Raw genomic sequence first — 20,116 nt, 5'->3', positions numbered from 1 at the left:
CCTCTAAGATCAGGAACAAGACAAGGATGCCCAGTCTAGCCATTTTTTTTTTTAAACATAGTTCTGAAAGTCCTAGCCATGGCAATCAGAAAAGAAAAAGAAAAGGAATCCAAATTGGAAAAGAAGTAAAACTGTTGCAGAAGACATGATACTATACATAGAAAATCCTAAAGAGGCTATCAGAAAACTACTAGAGCTCACCAATGAATTGGGTAAAGTTGTAGGATACAAAATTAATACACAGAAATCTCTTATTTATATACACTAAAAACAAAAGATCAGAAGGAGAAATTAAGGAAACAATCCCATTTACCATAGGAATACACATACCTAAGGAGACAAAAGACCTCTGTTCTGAAAACTATAAGACACTGATGAAGGAAATCAAAGATGACACAACCAGATGGAAAGATATACCATGTTCTTGGACTGGAAGAGTCAATATTGTCAAAATGACTATACTACCCAAGGCAATATACAGATTCAATGCAATCCCTATTAAATTACCAACGGCATTTTTCACAGAAGTAGAAAAAAAAATATTTAAATTTTTATGGAAACACAGAAGACCCCAAATAGACAAAGCAATCCTGAGAAAGAAAAACAGAGCTGGAGGAATCAGGCTCCCTGACTTCCGACTATAACACAAAGCTACAATAATCAAAACAGTATGTTACTAGCACAAAACCAGAAATATAGATCAATGGAACAGGATAGAATGTCCAGAAATAAACCCATGCACCTATGGTCAATTAACCTATGACAAAGGAGACAAGAACATACAGTGGAGAAAAAACAGTCTCAATAAGTGGTGCTGGGAAAACTAAACAGCTACATATAAAAGAATTAAACTAGACATTCTCTAACACCATACATAAAAATAAAGTCAAAATGGGGCTTCCCTGGTGGTGCAGTGGTTAAGAGTCCGCCTGCCGATGCAGGGGACACAGGTTTGTGCCCCAGTCTGGGAAGGTCCCACATGCCGTGGAGCGGCTGGGCCCGTGAGCCATGGCCGCGGAGCCTGCGTGTCCAGAGCCTGTGCTCCGCAGTGGGAGAGGCCACAACAGTGAGAGGCCTGCATACCGCAAAAAAATAAAAAAATAAGTAAAGTCAAAATGGATTAAAAAGCTAAATGTAAGATTGGACACTATAAAATTCTTAGAGGAAAACAAAGGGAGAACACTCTCTGACATAAATCACAGCAATATCTTTTTGAATCTACTTCCTAGAGTAATGAAAATAAAAACAAAAATGGGACCTAATTAAACTTAAAAGCTTTTGCACAGCAAAGGAAACCATAAACAAAACAAAAAGACAACGCACAGAATGAGAGAAAATATTTGCAAGTGATGCAAACCACAAGGGATTAATGTCCAAAACATACAAACAGTCCATGCAGCTCAATATCAAACAAAAAACAAAGAAACAAAAAAACCCACCAACCCAATCAAAAAATGAGTAGAAAAGATCTAAATAGACCTTTCTCCGAAGAAGACATACAGGTGGCCAAAAAGTACATGAAAAGGTGGTCAACATCACTATTAGAGACATGCAAATCAAAATTACAATGAGGTATCACCTCACATTGGTCGGAAGAGCCATCATCAAAAAGTCTACAAACAATGAATGCTGGAGACAGTGTTGAGAAAAGGGAACCCTCCTACACTGTTGGTGTGAATGTAAATTGGTACAACCATTGTGGAGAACATACGAAGGTTCCTTAAAACCTCCAAAAAATAGAACTACCATATGATCCAGCAATCCCACCCACTCCTGGGCATATATCCAGAGAAAACCCTAATTTGAAAAGATACATGCACCCCAGTGTTCACTGTAGCACTATTTACAATAGCCAAGACATGGAAGCAACCTAAATGTCCTTCGACAGAGCAATGGATAAAGATGTGATATATATATACAATGGAATATATTTAAAAAGCCATAAAAAAGAATGAAATAATGCCATTGCAGCAACATGGATAGACCTAGAGATTATCGTACTAAGTGAAGTAAGTCAGACGGAGAAAGACAAATATCATATGATATCACTTATATGTGGAATCTAATAAAATGATACAAATGAACTTATTTACAAAACAGAAACAGACTTACACACTTCGAAAACAAACATGGTACCAAAGGGAAAGGTGGGGGGGAGGGATAAATTAGGAGTTTGGCGTTAACATATACACACTACTATATATAAAATAGATAATCCACAAGGACCTATTGTATAGCATAGGGAACTCACTCAATATTCTGTTATAACCTATATGGGAAAAGAATCTGAAAAAGAATAGATATATGTATAACTGAATCGCTTTGCTATACATCTGAAACTAATGAAACATTGTAAATCAACTGTAATATAAAATAAAAATTAAAAAAAACCCTAAGATCAATAACCAAAAAGTTCAAAGAAAACTACAAATCACTGTATACTGTTCAGCCAATGTGTTAAATGCTCAGTTGCATACTATTATGGAAATGGCATTTATTCTATTTGTTTTCTTCTTCTCTAGTCACAAAATATAAGCTATCTTACCTGGGGTTTCATCAAGTAGAAAGATCTGTTAAAATGGTTATATAATGACCCTGACATAATGACCATCGATATCCAGAGGATCCAGAAGTATCACTCAAATTATCAGAGAAGGATTAAATTATGTCTGGAATTTTTTAAACATATAATAATTTTCCTGTATTATAATTCTCTGAGAACTGGTAATCTAAACTGGTACAGATGATGATACCCTATTAAAAAGATTTTAAAGTTAAGTTCCATACCTCATTTCCTGACCATATCAGTTTCTACTAAATTAACAGTGTTGAAAAGTAAAACAATCTAGCTCTCTTTTATGCTGCAATGTTAATACCGAAACATATGAGAATTTTTTTAAAGATTACCCAGATGTAGCAAAAATACCAAACTTTTAAAAGCCAAATTATCCATATTTGCATTGGCACAATTTATATGTGTATTGCTTATTAAAGACTTCTTGGTTTCTCAAAAAGTTAAACATAGAATTGCCATATGACCCAGCAATTCAACTCCTAGGTATGTACCCAAAAGAACTGAAAGCAGGGACTCAAACAAATACCTGTACATAAACATCCACAGCAGCACTATTCACAATAGTTAAAAAGGCAGAAATAACCGATGTCCATCAACAGATGAATGGATAAACAAAATGTGGTATATACATACAATGGAATATTATTTAGCCATAAATAGGAATGAAGTTCTGATATATGCTATAGTGTGGAAGAACCCTGAAAACATGTTAAATGAAATAAGCAAGACACAAAGGGCAAATATTGTATGATTCCACTTACATATAAGATCTAGAATAAGTAAATTCACAGAGACTGAATACAGATGAGAGGTTACCAGGAACTGGGGGAGGGAAGGATGGGGAGTGATGGCTTAACGGGCACAGAGTTTCTGCTTGGGGTGATGGAAAAGTTTTGCAAATAGATAGTGGTGATGATTTCACAGCATTATAAATGTACTTAATGCCACTGAATTGCACACTTAAAAATGGTTACAGTAGCATTTTATCTTATATATATTTTACAATAAAATAAAAAGAAAAAAAGACTTCCTTGCCCTTCTAGCATAAAGGAGTACATTCTTATTACTTAACTAAAGCAACTAGAAATTTTACAACACATGTAAAACTGTGATGTAACATATAAATCTGAACTCACTAAGTTTTCTCTAGGTTGTAATTTTAGAAATCTTGGAATTTTAGGGGTAATTTCCACTGGAGTTATTCTGACTACTGCATGCATTTCTATATTTAGTCTCTTTCTCAGGTCATCTGGGATCTGAAATATATAAAAATAAATAAAAAATATAAATATGTTAAAAGCTTCATTAAGAAATACTCCATAGCATAAATACTGATGTTAACTTCTATCAATTCAGGCGAACGATAGACGCTATCATAATTTATAATATAACCAGATGGGCGTTCAGGTACTGTTATAACACATTTCAATTTTTCCCCTACATTTGTTTCTTTTAACATCCTCTTCAGAAGGTGATCAGTTTTGATCTATCCAGTCAAGCCTGTTTGAGTACCTGATGGCAGCTATTGCCACTCCTCACTGGTCATTCTCCCAACCTTTAAAGCAGAATGGGAAGTGCAGGCTACTCAATGCCATCTTACCTGCTCTCCAGGACTTGACCGTTATCCCTTTTTCACCCCGTCCTCACCATGTAATATCAAGGAAATAATGGTATTTCCTACCTAATGGCAGAACCATTAATAGAAAGAGATAAGTCATAGTAAGTTCAGTGTTAGACAATTTGATTTTGAAGATGCAGTGGGATCTTCTTAAGTAAGAGATTAGAGCTAACAGAAAATATGAGGCATCGTTGGAGCTTTAGAAAATGATGTAGGCTGAGAGATTAAAATTTTGTAAGTCGCCTACATAAAGGTCATTGGTAAAACTGTGAGAGTAAAAGAAACCTACAAAGGAGACCCCCTTTCCTTCCCATTGTTCTTCCCTGTCCTAACAATTTCCTCCCTTCTCACCCTGAAGTTTCATTTCACAATCGTTCAAAATTAGGTTCAAATAAAGGGGGCTGGTGACTCATTTCATATAAAATTCGTGTTAATATTTGAGGCCAGGGATTTCCCTGGCAGTCCAGTGGTTAAAACTTCACCTTCTGGGCTTCCCTGACGGTGCAGTGGTTGAGAGTCCGCCTGCCAATGCAGGGGACACGGGTTTGTGACCCGGTCTGGGGGGATCCCACGTGCCGCGGAGCGCCTGGGCCCATGAGCCATGGCCGTTGAGCCTGCGCGTCCGGAGCCTGTGCTCCGCAACGGGAGAGGCCACAGCAGTGAGAGGCCCGCGTACCGCAAAACAAACAAACAAACAAAAAAAAACAACTTCACCTTCCAATGCAGGGGGTGTGGGTTCAATCCCTGGTTGGGGAGTTAGGATCCCACATGCCTTGTGGCCAAAAAACCAAAACATAAAACAGAAGCAATATTGTAACAAATTCAATAAAGACTTTTAAAAATGGTCTGCATCAAAAAAAAAACCTTAAAAAAAAAATATTTGAGGCCAGGATGAGAAGGTGAAACGCTAGCTGCTCTACTTTGCTCTCCATCACACACAAGTTAAAGAGCCAATACCAGCAGGGTAAGGACCTTCTGGGTACATTTGAATCCAGGTCATCTCACGTAGTGGGTCTCTCCCTACACTGGGCATTTCCCCCAATACATAACAAGTCCTTCCTTTGCTTTCAAGAAATGGGAAACACATCTTCTGCAGGCATTAAAGATGTGAGGCTTTGTAGGGCACTCCAATCAAAGCATGAACTCAAGAGTCAGCCTGCCTGGGTTTGAATCCTAGTTCTACTTATTAGCTAATAACCCCAGGCAAATAATTTTGACCTCTCTGGGCCTGTACCAATCTTAGCTTATGCCGGTCCAAGTTTACTTAGCCAGGAAATACACAAACCCTACCCAAACAGGGACTTTACCCTGCAATCAGAAATGTGTCCCTGCAGGAACTTTAGATACTATTTATTATACTGGTTTTCAATTTGTATATAAAATATTATTTTAGTTCATAATTTGGGGAAGTTCAAGCAACATAAAATTACTTCCTCCCCAATTATAAGATTTATACTAACCCATCTGCTGTACACCAGAAATTAACATTAACACTGTAAATCAACTATATTTCAATTAAAAAAAAAGATTTATACTAACCCAAACTTTCCCAAGATGAAGAGCTTCTAAGTTTTTGGTGTATTTAATGGCATTCTCCAATTCCTCAAGTCCATTCCAGACTACCTTTAGCACACAGGCATTGCCACCTTCTTGACTATGGTCTGGGCTACTCTGTTTTTGATCTAGTGGTTCTGACATCTGCTTCTCTTTTTCAGGTGACAGGACATTTTGCTTCATTTTACTTTGCTGTTGCTTTGGAGAAAGTAGTTTAACTAGCTTTCCATAGGTCACAGTAAAGCTGGGCTCCACATCAAAATATTCCTGGTCCCATGGAAATACATGAATGGTATAATGTTTGTGAAACAGAGAAGTTGCTGATGCATTACATATGCTGGGAGGCTGAGATTTACATACTCTGAAAATATTATCCAGAGGAACAACTTTTGACTGCATATTTTTGAATGCATTGATTTCAGTTAACCCCCAGGATGTGTCTTGTTTCTTCTCAGACCCAAAAGAAAAAATGCTTCCTATCACAGTCCATAAGCTTGGTATTAATGATGAGTCAATTGTATCCTCTGAATCTGTTTCTTTCGACCCAGTGACTCCTACAGTATTTGATTGAAGTTGCTTGGTTTGAAGTTCTCTTGTCAATCCTTTTTGGTCTTCTCCATAATTATGAAATTTTCCATGTGCATTATCTGCTTTTGAAAATGTATTCTCTTTGGCTTCATGGGTCTTTGGCTGAATAAGGAGTTTGCTATCAGTTTCCAGCCTTCCATAAGGAGCAGCTGGTATTAGTGCAACTGTGTAGAAAATAAAGGTCATTAGTGTGCATTTACCTCTGCTTTGGATTCAGTGCTACTGTGAAGAGTATGATGGAAAATATTACAATGGCACCTACCAATCCGGATAAATATGTAAGCTTGCTGATCAACCCAAACAGGAAAAATGGCATTTGGAAAAACTATTCGAATTTGATCTAGAAGATTCTGTTCAAGGGAAGCAGCATGCAGCTCCTAGAATCAATAAACACAAAGATCAATTCACTTTACATTTTGTCTATTCCAGGCCTAGTAAGGAAATCTCAACTCATTCTTATAAATCAAACCAACTCAGAATATATAATGCCAGTCACAGAAGAGAAATCTAAAGACACTGATATGTTGGAGGATCAGATCAAGATGGTGAAGGAGCAGGACAGGGAGCTCACCTTCTCCCACAAATACATCAAAAATACATCTAACGTGTGGAACGGTTCTCACAGAATATCTAGTGAATGCTGGCAGAACACCACAGATTTCCAAAAGGGCAAGAAAATCTCCATGTAACTGTGTAGGACAAAAGAATAAAGAAAAAAAAAAGAGAGAAAGGAATCGTGACATGACCTGCACTCCCGGGAGGGAACTGTGAAAGGTTTCCACACACTGGAAAGCCCCCTCACTGTTGGGGAGATCAGCTGGGACAGAGGGGGAGCTTTAGAGCCTTGGAGGAGAGCGCAGCAACCAGTTTGCAGAGGGGAAAGCGGAGAGAGACCTGCACAGACGGTCAGTGTGCTGCCCAGCATTCCCCAGCCTGAGATGCTTGTCCGCTGCGGCAGGTGGGGGCTGGGTGCTGAGGCTTGGGCTTTGGAGGTCAGACCTAGACAGAGGACTGGGGTTGGCTGCATGAAGACAGCCTGAGGGGGGCTAGGGTGTGGTGCACCACAACCGAGAGAGTACAGGAATAAGCCTGGGCCCGCCAGAGAGGTAAGGTGCCATTGTTGGGGGGCATGCAAGGAGAGGGGCAGTAATACCATTGGAGCTTCTTTCTCCACATGTGCACTCTCAGGCAGCAGGGTACAGCCTATGTGCACTTGGGGGGCGGGTACAAGCCGCCACTGCCATCTTGGACTGCAGAGGCAGGTGCAGACCACTGCCGCCACCAAGTGTCCCACGGCTGGGCACCAACCGCTGCCCCTCCCCTCCTGGGAGCGTGCGCGGGCCATGCACCTGCATGGTCCCATCAAGGGGATAATGGCCAGCGCACACTGAGGAAAGAGATGGCAAGCATCCAAACCAAAAACAGCCCTCATGCCAAAAAATATTAAACCCACACAAGCTATGCAGGGATGCTTCCACATATAAATAGCCCTCCAAGACTAGAGGAGATAACTGTTTCTCCTAAACTCACAGAGTAAGAGAAATATAAGCAAAATGAAGAAGCAGAGGAAATGCTCCCAGTTGAAAGACCAAGAGAATTCCCTTGAAGGAATAAACAAGGAAACAGACTTCTTCAGTCTAACAGACACCGACTTCAAAAGGGAGTAATGAAAATACTGAAGGAATTAAGAAAGCCTAGAGACAGAAATGCAGACTACTGTAAAAAGGAAACAGAAACTATAAGGAGGAGCCAAGACAAATTAGAAAATTCATTTGCCGAGACAAAAGCTGAGCTAAAGGCAATGAATAGCAGAATGAATAATGCAGAGGAAAGAATAAGTGATCTGGAAGACAGAATAATGGAAATTACTCAATTAAAACAGCAGGCACAGCCTAATGAAAAAAATGAAAGCAGTATTAGAGACTTATAATACAAAGCATCTCAATCTATGCATAACAGAGATTCCAGAAGAAGAAAGAGAAAAGGGGACTGAAAATGTATTTGAAGAAATTATGGCGAAAACTTCTGAAACCTAAAGAAGGAAACAGATATCCCAATACAGGAAGCACAGAAACAAGACGGACCTAAACAGACCTACACCAAGACATATTATAATAAAATGGCAAAAGTTAAAGATGAAGAAAGGATTCTAAAGGCAGCAAGAGAAAAACAAAGAGTTAATTACAAGGAAACCTCCATAAGGCTATTAGCTGATTTCTCTACAAATACACTGCAGGCCAGAAAGGAGTGGCAAAATATATTCAAAGTCTTGAAAGGGAAAAATCTGCCATCTAGAATATCCTACCCAGCAAGATTATCATTTAGAATAGGAAGAAAAATAAAGAATTTTTCAGACAAGCAAAAACTAAAATAATACAGCAGTACTAAACCTATCCTAAAAGAAATATTAAAAGATCTTTTCTAAATAGAAAAGAAGAAGATATAGGAAGGAAGAAATCATGATTGGAAAGTAAACCACTTAAATTAGCCAGTATATAGATCAAAAAGAGAGGAAAAAAAAAAAACCCTGTCTGTGAAAGTGATGATAAATACAAGGAACAGCAAAAGGATAAACATGAAGATGTAAAAAAGGACATCAAAAAAAATACAGATTCTTTTTTTTTGTTTTTTAGAATGTGTTTGAGCCTATATGACTATCAGTCTTAAGCAAGCAGATATAGGAAGGGGTTAACATACTTGAAAAACAGGGCAACCACAAATCAAAAACATACAATAGATTCACAAAAAGAAAAGAACACAAACATAAAATAAAAGGAAATCATCAAACTACAAAAGGAAAAACAAAAAGGAAGAAGCAAAGAATCAACTGAAAAACAAGGTTTAATATGGCAATAAATAACATATGTATCACTAATTACCTTAAATGTCAGTGGACGAAATGCTCCAATCAAAAGCCATAGAGTCGCAGACTGGATTAAAAAACAAGAGCCTACAATATGCTGCCTACAAAAGACCCACCTTAGGGCAAAGGACACACAAAGATTGAAAGTGAGGGGATGGAAAAAGATATTTCGTGCAAAAGGAAATGAAAAGCAAGTGGGGGTCACAATACTCATATCAGAAAAAACAGACTTTAAAACAAAGGCTAGGGCTTCCCTGGTGGCGCAGTGGTTGGGAGTCCGCCTGCCGATGCGGGGGACGCGGGTTCGTGCCCCGGTCTGGGAGGATCCCACATGCCGCGGAGCGGCTGGGCCCGTGGGCCATGGCCGCTGGGCCTGCGCATCCGGAGCCTGTGCTCCGCAGCGGGAGAGGCCACAGCGGTGAGAGGCCCGCGTACCGCAAAAAAAAAAAAAAAAAAGGCTATAAAGAAAGATAAAGAAGGAAACTATATAATGACAAAAGGATCAAAACAAGAAGAGGATTTTACACTTGTCAGCATATATATGCACCCAGTATAGGAGCACCAAATACATAAAATAAATTCTAACAGACATAAAGGGAGAAATTGATGGGAATACAATAATAGTAAGAGACTTTTAACACCCCCTCACATCAATGGACAGTTCTTCTAGTCAGAAAATCAATAAGGCAACAGATTTTATGCAATCCTTATCAAATTACCCATGACATTTTTCACTTAACTAGAACAAATAATCCAAAAATTTATATGGAACCATGAAAGACCCAGAATTGCCAACGCAATCCTGAGGGGGTAAAAAAAAAAAAGCAGGAGGCATAACTCTCTCAGACAATACTACAAAGCTACAGTAATCAAAAGTGTGGTATTGGTATAAAAACAGACATACGGATCAACAGAACAGAATAGAGAGCCAAGAAATAAATCCACACACCTATGGTCAATTAATCTTTGACAAAGGAGGAAAGAATATAAAATGGGAAAAAGACAGTCTCTTTAGTAAGTGGTGCTGGGAAAGTTGGACAGCTGCATGTAAATCAATGACCTTAGAACACACCCTCACACCATGCACTAAAATAAACTCAAAATTGCTTAAAGACTTAAACATGACACCATAAAACTCCTAGAAGAGAGCATAGGCAAAGCATTCTCTTGACTAAATTGTATCAATGTTTTCTTAGGTCAGTCTCCCAAGACAATAGAAATAAAAACAAAAATAAACAAATGGGACCTAATCAAACTTACATGCTTTTGCACAGCAAAAGAAACCATAAAAAAACCAAAAAGACAACGTACAGAATGGGAGAAAATATTTGCAAATGATGTGACAGACAAGGGCTTAATCTCCAAAATATACAAACAGCTCATACAACTCAACAACAAAAAAATAAATAACCCCTCCGAAAAATGGGCAGAAGACCTAAATAGACATTTCTCCAAAGACATACAGATGGCCAGTAGGCACATGAAAAGATGCTCAACATCACTAATTATCAGAGGAATGCAAATCAAAACTACAATGAGGTATACCACCTCTAACTGGTCAGAATGGCCGTCATGAAAAAGTCTACAAGTAACAAATGCTGGAGAGGATGTGGAGAAAAGGGAACCCACTACATTGTTGGTGGGAATGTAAGTTGGTGCACTCACTATGGAAAACGGTATGGAGATTCCTCAGAAAACTAAAAATAGAACCACCATATGATCCAGCCATCCCACTCCTAGGCATATACCTGGACAAAACTATAATTCAAAAAGATACATGCACCCCAATGTTCACAGCAGCACTATTCACTATAGCCAGGACGTGGAAACAACCTAAATGTCCATCGACAGATGAATCAATAAAGAAGATGTGGTACATATACACAATGGAATACTACTCAGCCATACAAAAGAACAAAATAATGCCACGTGCAGCAACATGGATGCAACGAGAGATTATCATACTAAGTGAAGGAAGTCAGAATGAGAAAGACAAATACCATATGATATCACTTATATGTGGAATCTAAAATATAGCACAAATGAACCTATCTACAAAACAGAAACAGACTCACAGACACAGAGAACAGACTTGTGGCTGCCAAGGGGGAAGCGGGAGGGAGAGGGATGGACTGGGAGTTTGGGGTTGGTAGATGCAAATTATTACACTTAGAATGGATAAACAACAAGGTTGTACTGTATGGCACAGGGGACTATATCCAATCTGCTGGGATCAACCGTAATGGAAAAGAACATTAAAAAAAGAATGTATATATGTGTATAACTGCATTGCTTTGCTGTATAGCAGAAACTAGCACAAGATTGTAAATCAACTATAATTAAAAAAAAAAAAAAAGACACTGATATTTTGAAGTAGTTTAACCTTAAACTGGGATAGTTCTCATTTTGTTTTCTTTACCAGTATCTCCCAATCATCTGCTGAGAGGGGTTCCACCTCAACTTGTTGACAAGACACCACATGGGAACAAGGCTTGAGAAACACCTGGAAAAAATTAAAGTACAAAACTACTATTAAAAGACTTTTTTATTTAGAAAATAAGAAGTTCTCTCTTTAGCTATGTAATTAATTTTGTGTGCATGTGTGTTTGTGTGTAGTCCTTAGGTAGGCCCTGATATACTCAGCATTTCAGAAAAAATTATTTTACAACCAATTATAAAATAAAGGAAAATACATTCTAGCACAATATAAGTTTTAAAAAATAATATAGCCATTTAAAGAAAAGAAATATAAGTTAAAAATGCAAGAAAAAACAATAATGTCATGAAGTCATGGCTTGATCTTATATATAAATACTATTATTTCTAGCAGTTCTGCAATTTAGTTTTATAACTAACTTCAAGCCATGCTGCTTCTGGAAAAGTAAAAAACACACTGAAATAGAGATCAGAACCAATTATTTAGAAGCATAATCATGCACAGCTAAAAAGTATAGCAAAACAAATATCCCCTCATTCTAGTCTATAGATACACAGGAAATCCTAGTGTCTCTCAAGAATTTGGAATTAACCTTCTTACTTTCTTTCCTCTTCTATGGGCATTTCTGGGGATTAGAGGAGTAAAATCCAAAGCCACTGAGTATTAAATGCTCCTTCTCTGCCTTTTGTGGATTGGAGCAGACTTTCCCCAAGTGCCTCACCTGTTCCTCAGTTATTTCCATCAGTACCTCCCATATACCCTATTTGAAAGCGGTGACTCTAAGGAAGCACAAAACAAGAAGCTATCATCCTGGCCAAGCCAGTCCACTTTCTGTTCCTATCAATGATTGTTTGCGAGACAGTGCCTTAGTGGTGTTGTTACAATACAAAGAATGTGCAGAAAATCGGATAGAAGTTCACTTTGAAGCAAATGGGAATTAAAAACAAGCAGGGGGCTTCCCTGGTGGCGCAGTGGTTCAGAGTCCGCCTGCCAATGCGGGGCACACGGGTTCGAGCCCTGGTCCGGGAAGATCCCACATGCCGCGGAGCAGCTGAGCCTGTGCGCCACAACTACTGAGCCCGTGCACTGCAACTACTGAAACCCGGGGGCCTAGAGCCCATGCTCCGCAACAGGAGAGGCCACCGCAGTGAGAAGCCTGCGCACCGCGGTGGGGAGTGGCCCCCGCTCGCCGCAACTGGAGGGAGCCCGCGCGCAGCAACGGAGACCCAATGCAGCCAAAAATAAATAAATAAAATAAATATTTAAAAAAAAACAAAACAAAAAAAACAAGCAGGACTGTTCAGGGTGCTGATAAAGACATCAACATCAGGAATAGGAAGTTGATTTTTCCCATAGGGAAGTGCCATATACTCAAAGAGAGCAGAACTATAACCTGCTATGCAATCCTGGGCAAAATAGTCCATCTCCCTAGGTTTGCAGAGCAAGGCATCAAAGTTAGTGATTTCTAAGGTCACTAAGCTGCTAAAGTTTTAAGATTCTAGCAAAAATTTAAGGTAAGCAAAAGACTAGTGCTAGGCCTATGGATTTCTCATCAGTGGCCTATTCTCATTATCAGAAACATGCATGAAAAAAATTAGTCTGTGTTCAAAACAAGTTAAAAAGATGTTGGGCTTCCCTGGTGGCACAGTGGTTGAGAGCCCGCGTGCCGATGCAGGGGACATGGGTTTGTGCCCCAGTCCGGGAAGATCCCACATGCCGCGGAGTGGCTGGGCCCGTGAGCCATGGCTGCTGAGCCTGCGCGTCCAGAGCCTGTGCTCCGCAGCGGGAGAGGCCACAACAGTGAGAGGCCCGCGTACCACAAAAAAAAAAAAAAAAAAAAAAAAAAAAAAAAGATGTGACATTCTTCAGTATTCTTGTGAGAAACTGGTAATAGAAAGCAATTTAGCCCCATCTATCAAATTTTTAAATGTGCAGTGCCCTAGACTTGGCAATTCAATTTTTAATATTTATTTCACTTCATACATATACAAACATGTTCAATGTATATTGTCTGTAATATGTGGAAAGGATCTCTGATATAGTTTGTGGGGGAAAAAATTGCAGAAAATATGTATGATCTCATTCTTTAAATCCTGAAGGTCTAATGAGATCCCACAGTACACAATCATTCTGAGGCTGGGATTAGAGAAAGGGAAAAACATTTTCTACTTTCAACTGTAAAACATTTGTACTGAATATGTATTACTTCTGCAGTTTAAAATAGTTAAAACCATAAACTGGTGAATATGATAAAATGAAGAGAAACATGAGTCCTTAAGCTTTAGAGTTTACAATCTAAGCACATGAAATTCACAGGCAAGATGAAACTGGAAAAATAATAACTCTCTTTTGTAGGACAGATTTTTTCCAATCAAGTATGACCCTGGAAGGTTAGAAAATCTGTCAGAAACAAATAAAATGAAGTTCAATAATAGTAAGTAAAACTCATTAATTCATATAGCAAAAAAAATTGCACAAAAACAAAATTAAGGTACCTGGAGAGTGAGTAAAATAGTAGAATACAAAATCAACTAGGGACCATGGGAGACTACTAGATAATGACTTAATGGAGTATATGGTAGATAGTGACTTAACAACAGTTATAGTCAACTTGAACATCCTGGATTGGTTATAGTAGCACACAAGTTAGGTGTCATCTTACCGCCTTAAAAAATATATCTGAACTTTTATTTCTATTGCTGTATTATGTGACATCAGAAGAAAGTCATTGTCATCACATCTTGTGCTTACCTGTTCCCCATTTGAAAGTCCAAGTTTCTGACCAAATTGTCTGCTAATTTCAGCCACATTTTCACCTTGATCACTAAAATGTCTACCTTCCACCCAGCTCAAGAATGCAGGCTCGTGACCCCAGGATACTTCTATAGCTTGATTCTATTTATTCAAAAAATAAGAAATGGGGGAGAAAAGTTTTGAAAGTTTTTACATGCTTCTCTGGATTCACATAAAAGATAAACTATTATTGCAATCCACACATACAAAAAGAGTTCTATAAATAGTTGATAGCACTCTGTTATATCCACATTTGTCACAGCATTTTAAAAGCTATAATCTGGGCTTCCCTGGTGGCGCAGTGGTTGAGAGTCCGCCTGCCGATGCAGGGGACACGGGTTCGTGCCCCGGTCTGGGAGGATCCCACATGCCGTGGAGCGGCTGGGCCCGTGAGCCATGGCTGCTGAGCCTGCGCTCCGCAACGGGAAAGGCCACAACAGTGAGAGGCCCGCGTACCACACACACACAAAAAAGCTATAATCTTTTCCAGTACCCAATGATGGTGATGCTATGGGTGAAACCAATACCCTTACATTCTTATGATGGCATTATAAATTGATTCAACCATTCCAGAATTTACAATGGCAACAGGTAGCCAATGAACTTACACAGCCTTTGACCTTACTTATTTATTTAGAATTAATGATTCAAAGAAGAAGAAAAAAACTACACCAGAACATATCTCTTCAGTATTTTCTATGTGAAAACTTAGGACTCCTCTATGAAAAAAAAAAAGTTAGAACTGTCTTATATGTCTAGCAATATGGAAATTACTAAATAAGCTGTAAATTTACCATTTTAGTGAAGTATAAGTCAATAAGTAGAAACGTGTAATCAATAAAAATGTAATAGTATTTATTTATTAGAAGAGTAATACATGGTAAAAGCACAAAAAGTATAAAAGCATAAAATGTGAGGGCTGGTCCCTGTTCCCAGAGGTAATTACTGTTAATAGCTTATGTACATTCCAGAAATTTTATATTACGCAGCTTCTTAAATAATAATTTTTAAAAGTCTTGAACTATGGAAACATAAGTAAAAAAAAGCAAAGTATAAAATTTATTCTTCTTAAGAGAAATTATATAAAATATGTATGCCTGTGCTCAAGGATTAAAAAATGTTTTCTATGATTTAAAAATTACAAACCTATTAAAGAAACCTTGGGAAATATATAAACCTGGAAGGGAAAAAAGGAATTACTGATATTCTCATGTGAATATCAAACATGTTAGTCTATTTCTGGCTAATCCTTTTTTTAAATAAATTTATATATTTTTTAATTTATTTATTTTTGGCTGCACTGGGTCTTCGTTGCTGCGCAAGGGCTTTCTCTAGTTGTGGTGAGCGGGAGCTACTCTTCGTTGTGGTGCGCGGGCTTCTCTTGCTGCGGGGCATGGGCTTCAGTAGTTGTGGCTCATAGGCTCTAGAGTGCAGGCTCAGTAGTTGTGGCACACAGGCTTAGTCGCTCCGTGGCATGTGGGATCTTCCCGGACCAGGGCTCGAACCCATGTCCCTGCATTGGCAGGCGATTCTTAACCACTGCGCCACCAGGGAAGTCCTTCTTACAATTCTTTACAGGACAGTTCCACCACTCTGGCTGACAAAATCTTTCCACTGAGAACAATGTGATACAGTAGAAAGAGACTCAGATTTGCAGTCAAAGTCCAAAGTTACTAAGTCAGCTGTAACTATGTGAGCTGAGATTATAAGAGTCAAAGTGACCAATCCCCCAAAAACTTTCTACGGGGTTTCATCAGTCATTGACATATAATGCAGATCAGCTGCCCTATTTCATATGAAGAAACTTTTAAAACCACAGATGTTAAATAAGGAAATATGAAATATGCCCTGAAATATCAAAAAGGAGAACCTACCAACTCCCTGGAAAAGGGAAAAATCAACTTCATTAAATATGAAAAATACTTCAATTATTCATTTGGTCAAAAGGTAGTAATCAGCCCCATAAAGTCATAATATATGTTCAGATATAAACTTTGCAGACTAATGTTGTGAGTTCATTTTTACGTCAAAAATCATTCACTTGGACCACAGAGCCCCTGGGCCCTCAGGTAGAGAGAAGAAAAGGACAGCCTAGAGAAAAAGGAGCCCCTTTTCCAGGAGTTCAATCTAATCAACAAATGACTGACCTGCTTTTGCCTAAACCCATGGTATCCATATCACTTGAAGGGAATTGCTGGGTGAAACCATAGGTTGCAGTGCCTTAGGATCGGCCAGGTCCGAGGCCTGGGTAACACAAAGGAGATGACAAAATGGCTATTTCTGGAGGGTGATTTAGGTTCATTTGGTTGCTCTCAGTGTGGATATAAATCCTTTCCCCTGTTTCAGTAATGCAGACAAAGTAACTGAGTTACAGTAGTGATTCTCAACTGAGGGTGATTTTCTCCCCCAGGAGACATTTGACAATGTCTCCAGATATTTTTGGTCACGACCAGGAGGAGGGGTGTTGCTGACATCTAGTGGGTAGAGGCCAAAGATGCTGCTAAATATCCTACAATACCCAGGACAGTTCCCCACAACAGGAAATTTCCCAGCCTAAAATGTCAATAGTGCCAAGGTTAAGAGATCCTGAGTTAAAGGATCCTCTGGGTACCCAGTCCTGAAACAGGACTTGGATAAACAAAAGAAGACAATACTTAAAACACAGAACAGAATATAACAAGTGAGCTGTGTCACATAAACACTGCAGTGAAGTTTTGAAAAGGAGACAAATGTGGGCAACAGAGAATCTGAAACTACGTGGAGGAGGTAGAATTATGCTGTTTTTAAAAGCGTGAAATGAGGAAAAATGCTTTAGGGAAAAATAGCTTGAGTAAGAGCACAGAAGTGGGAAGAAGCTGGGTTATGGAAGAAACAGCGAGGAGGCGAGTGTTGATGATGCAGGTGAGTTACAGACGAGGGCAAATTAACTGCATGGAAATGGACTGGCCAGCTTCCTCATGCGTCAAAGTACAGAAATGACCTAGATACCTAAGGTCTCTTTCACCATCAATATTCTGTGATTCTAGAACAACGGGTCTCAACTTTTTGTGCATCCAAGTAGCCTTAAGATATTTCTAAAACTACAGATGCCTGAAGCCCACTCCCCAAGGCTCTGATTCAGTAGGACTGAGGAAGAACCAGAACATCGCTATTTTTAAAGCCTTTTGCAACATGATAAATACAATTAACACTGTTGCATTAATATATATGAAACTTGTTGAGAGTAAACACTGAGTTCTCATCACAAGGAAAACATTTTTTTCTACTTCTATAATTTTTTATCTATATGAGATGATGGATGTTCACTAAACATTGTGCTCATCATTTCATGATGCATGTAAGTCAAATCATTATGCGTACACTTTAAACTTACACAGGGCTGTATACCAATTATATCTCAAAACTGAAAGAAAAAAAGGTAAACCTGACACAGGCCAGAAAATCATCACTCTGACTCTTTACCCATTACAGTATTATCTGTATTATGTATTCAATGCTTCAGCTGAAGTAAAATAATTCAACCTATTAACTCCCGACTCATGACTTTCTACTTTAACAATTATCTACGCCCTCTAACTCAATACTTCTGGGAGCCTATCCTAAATAACCAGAAAATAAAACAATGTTTTATTATATATTATACAACAAAGATATGTTATTTTTAACTTTTATTAAAATATAATTACAGTATCACTTTTAATGTCTAAAAATGGAATACAATATAAACATTCCATCACAGTGAACAAGTAAATTATGTCAAACTTATGACAGAGTACTAATTAGCCACTAAAAGTGACAATTACCTTTTAACAAAATAAAACACTTATAATAACTCTAAGGGAAAATATCAGGATACAAAACTACATATAAGGGTGTGTGTAGGACTCCATTTCTGTTAAAAATAGAGATTAGAAACAAAACTAGAAGGTTTGATTCAAACTGTTAACATTAGTTATCTTTAGGTTTGGGGATTATGGGTAACTTTATTTTCTTGTTTATAATTTTCCATGCTTTCCAAATTTCCTATAAAACATGTATTACTTTTCTAATTGGGGAGAAAAGTTGGCCTATTCTGCTGATACAGGCTGAACCGAAACAACAGTTTGTTCCAAGGCTAAAGGGATTTAAGTTTCAAAAATATATCTACGAATTAATGCCTATGAATACTTATTGAAGGCTAAAAATTTTAAAAATAGATCAAGACCACTAAATTCTTAAATAGTGATGAATGCAACACAGCATCCACATTTTAGAGCTACTGTAAGGAAGCAATCCTATAAACTCATTAGGTGGGGAGTGTTTCCTATAAACTCATTAGGTGGAGATTTGAAGGCACTGTGGGCAATTTCCATCAAAGCTGACTGAGAGCACAGGGCAGGCAGGATCTACCTGGGATCTGGTGACATAACTAACTCATCTCCTGCCATGAAGGGAGCTCATTAGGGCCAAGAGACTACCTACTTTATGGTAAAACAAATAATAGCAGGATCTGTTGAAATTAACGTGCTTTGAAAGACGGGGCAAATATAATCTAGAAAAGTAGTTATTAAAATGGAAAGGTGGGATATTTGAAATTATTGCAAACTCTTAAATATTTCCTGCAAGGATTAGCCAGTAGTGGGGTACTAGGCATCCAGGATTTTCAAAGATTTCGAATATTCTATCCTTTTGCCCCCAGAAGCACACTCAAACTCGTAGGCCAGGTGCCTCTATTTTAAAATAATGAAAGTAGGGATGTGGTTAGAGCTATGAACTACCACAATCACAATGTTCAGACGGCAACTGAAAGCAGACGTTCAAGTAATCCTAACTACATACGTCCAAATATGCATAATCTCACTGCACATTCCCAGCACACCTCAGAGGTGTTCCGAGTAACGGAGACGCTGGAAGAACCTTCATCTTATTAAGCTATCCCGCTCGTGGGACACAGAGCTCAGTCTCTGTTAACCTACAGGGGCTCCACAAACCAAGGCTGCCCCTCCTTCTGGAGGCCCGGGCCACAGCCGTGCAGGCACCTGGAAATCATTGGTAGGAAAAACACTCTTTAAAAATGAAACAAAACAAAACCCAAAAAGACAAACCTGACTTCTCAAAAGCTTTTCCAACCTGGAGTGAAGAATAGCTGAACGCAGTCGCAGAATATCAGGATGTTTGGAAGCCCAGTTTCACCGAGTAAAAGACCTGGAATGCGGCAAGTTAACTGAAAGGCCCGGGGCTGCACTAGACGTGGTATGGTTGCAAAGACCGCCCAGACCGGCCCACAGTCTGGCCTCTGAACCGGTCGGCGGCCCGGGCAAAGCAGCCCGCGTCCCGCCGCCGGGAGAGGCCTGAGCGGCCGCTGCGTCCCTAACAGACCTGGGTCCCGGCCGACCGCAGACGGCCCGCCAGGTGCCTCGACTCGGGGCCGGGAATCCCGTCCGGGTCAGGCGCGTTACCTGCAGCAGATGCAGCTGGGCCACGAGGCGCCGCGGCAAATGGAGGAAGCAGTCGCGAGCGTTGGTGAAGGCTACGGTCACGACCGCCCCGTCACCCCCAGCACCCGCCAGGCGACCGCCGCCCCACATCATCCGCAAGCGCTGTTCCCGCGGCCACTCACCCTAGCCGACCCCGGCTAACCCGGCAGGCCGAGGACGTCGAAGCCGGAGAAGATCGATCGGCCCCGCCCCTAGTCCCGCCCATAGCCCT

The 20,116-nt window shown here is 39.4% G+C and overlaps 1 protein-coding gene across 1 annotated transcript in view; it reads right to left on the bottom strand.

The window, feature by feature from the left end:
- The window catches only part of PEX1 (peroxisomal biogenesis factor 1), an 80,206-nt gene extending 60,162 nt beyond the window's left edge, over positions 1-20,044 (bottom strand). The window contains exons 1-6 of the mRNA XM_067746416.1: positions 19,867-20,044; positions 14,387-14,530; positions 11,618-11,701; positions 6,598-6,712; positions 5,733-6,499; positions 3,712-3,831 (exon numbers count right to left, since the gene is read on the bottom strand). Of these exons, the coding sequence (XP_067602517.1) occupies positions 3,712-3,831; positions 5,733-6,499; positions 6,598-6,712; positions 11,618-11,701; positions 14,387-14,530; positions 19,867-19,998 (1,362 nt within the window). The 5' untranslated portion in view covers positions 19,999-20,044. The remainder of the gene's footprint in view (positions 1-3,711; positions 3,832-5,732; positions 6,500-6,597; positions 6,713-11,617; positions 11,702-14,386; positions 14,531-19,866) is intronic.
- Positions 20,045-20,116: the final 72 nt, after the last annotated feature.

The sequence above is a fragment of the Pseudorca crassidens genome, chromosome 8, assembly GCF_039906515.1.
Source record: "Pseudorca crassidens isolate mPseCra1 chromosome 8, mPseCra1.hap1, whole genome shotgun sequence".
Lineage (NCBI taxonomy): Eukaryota > Metazoa > Chordata > Mammalia > Artiodactyla > Delphinidae > Pseudorca > Pseudorca crassidens.
Note: the sequence above shows the minus strand (reverse complement) of the source record. Positions and strands in the feature narration are given on the sequence as shown.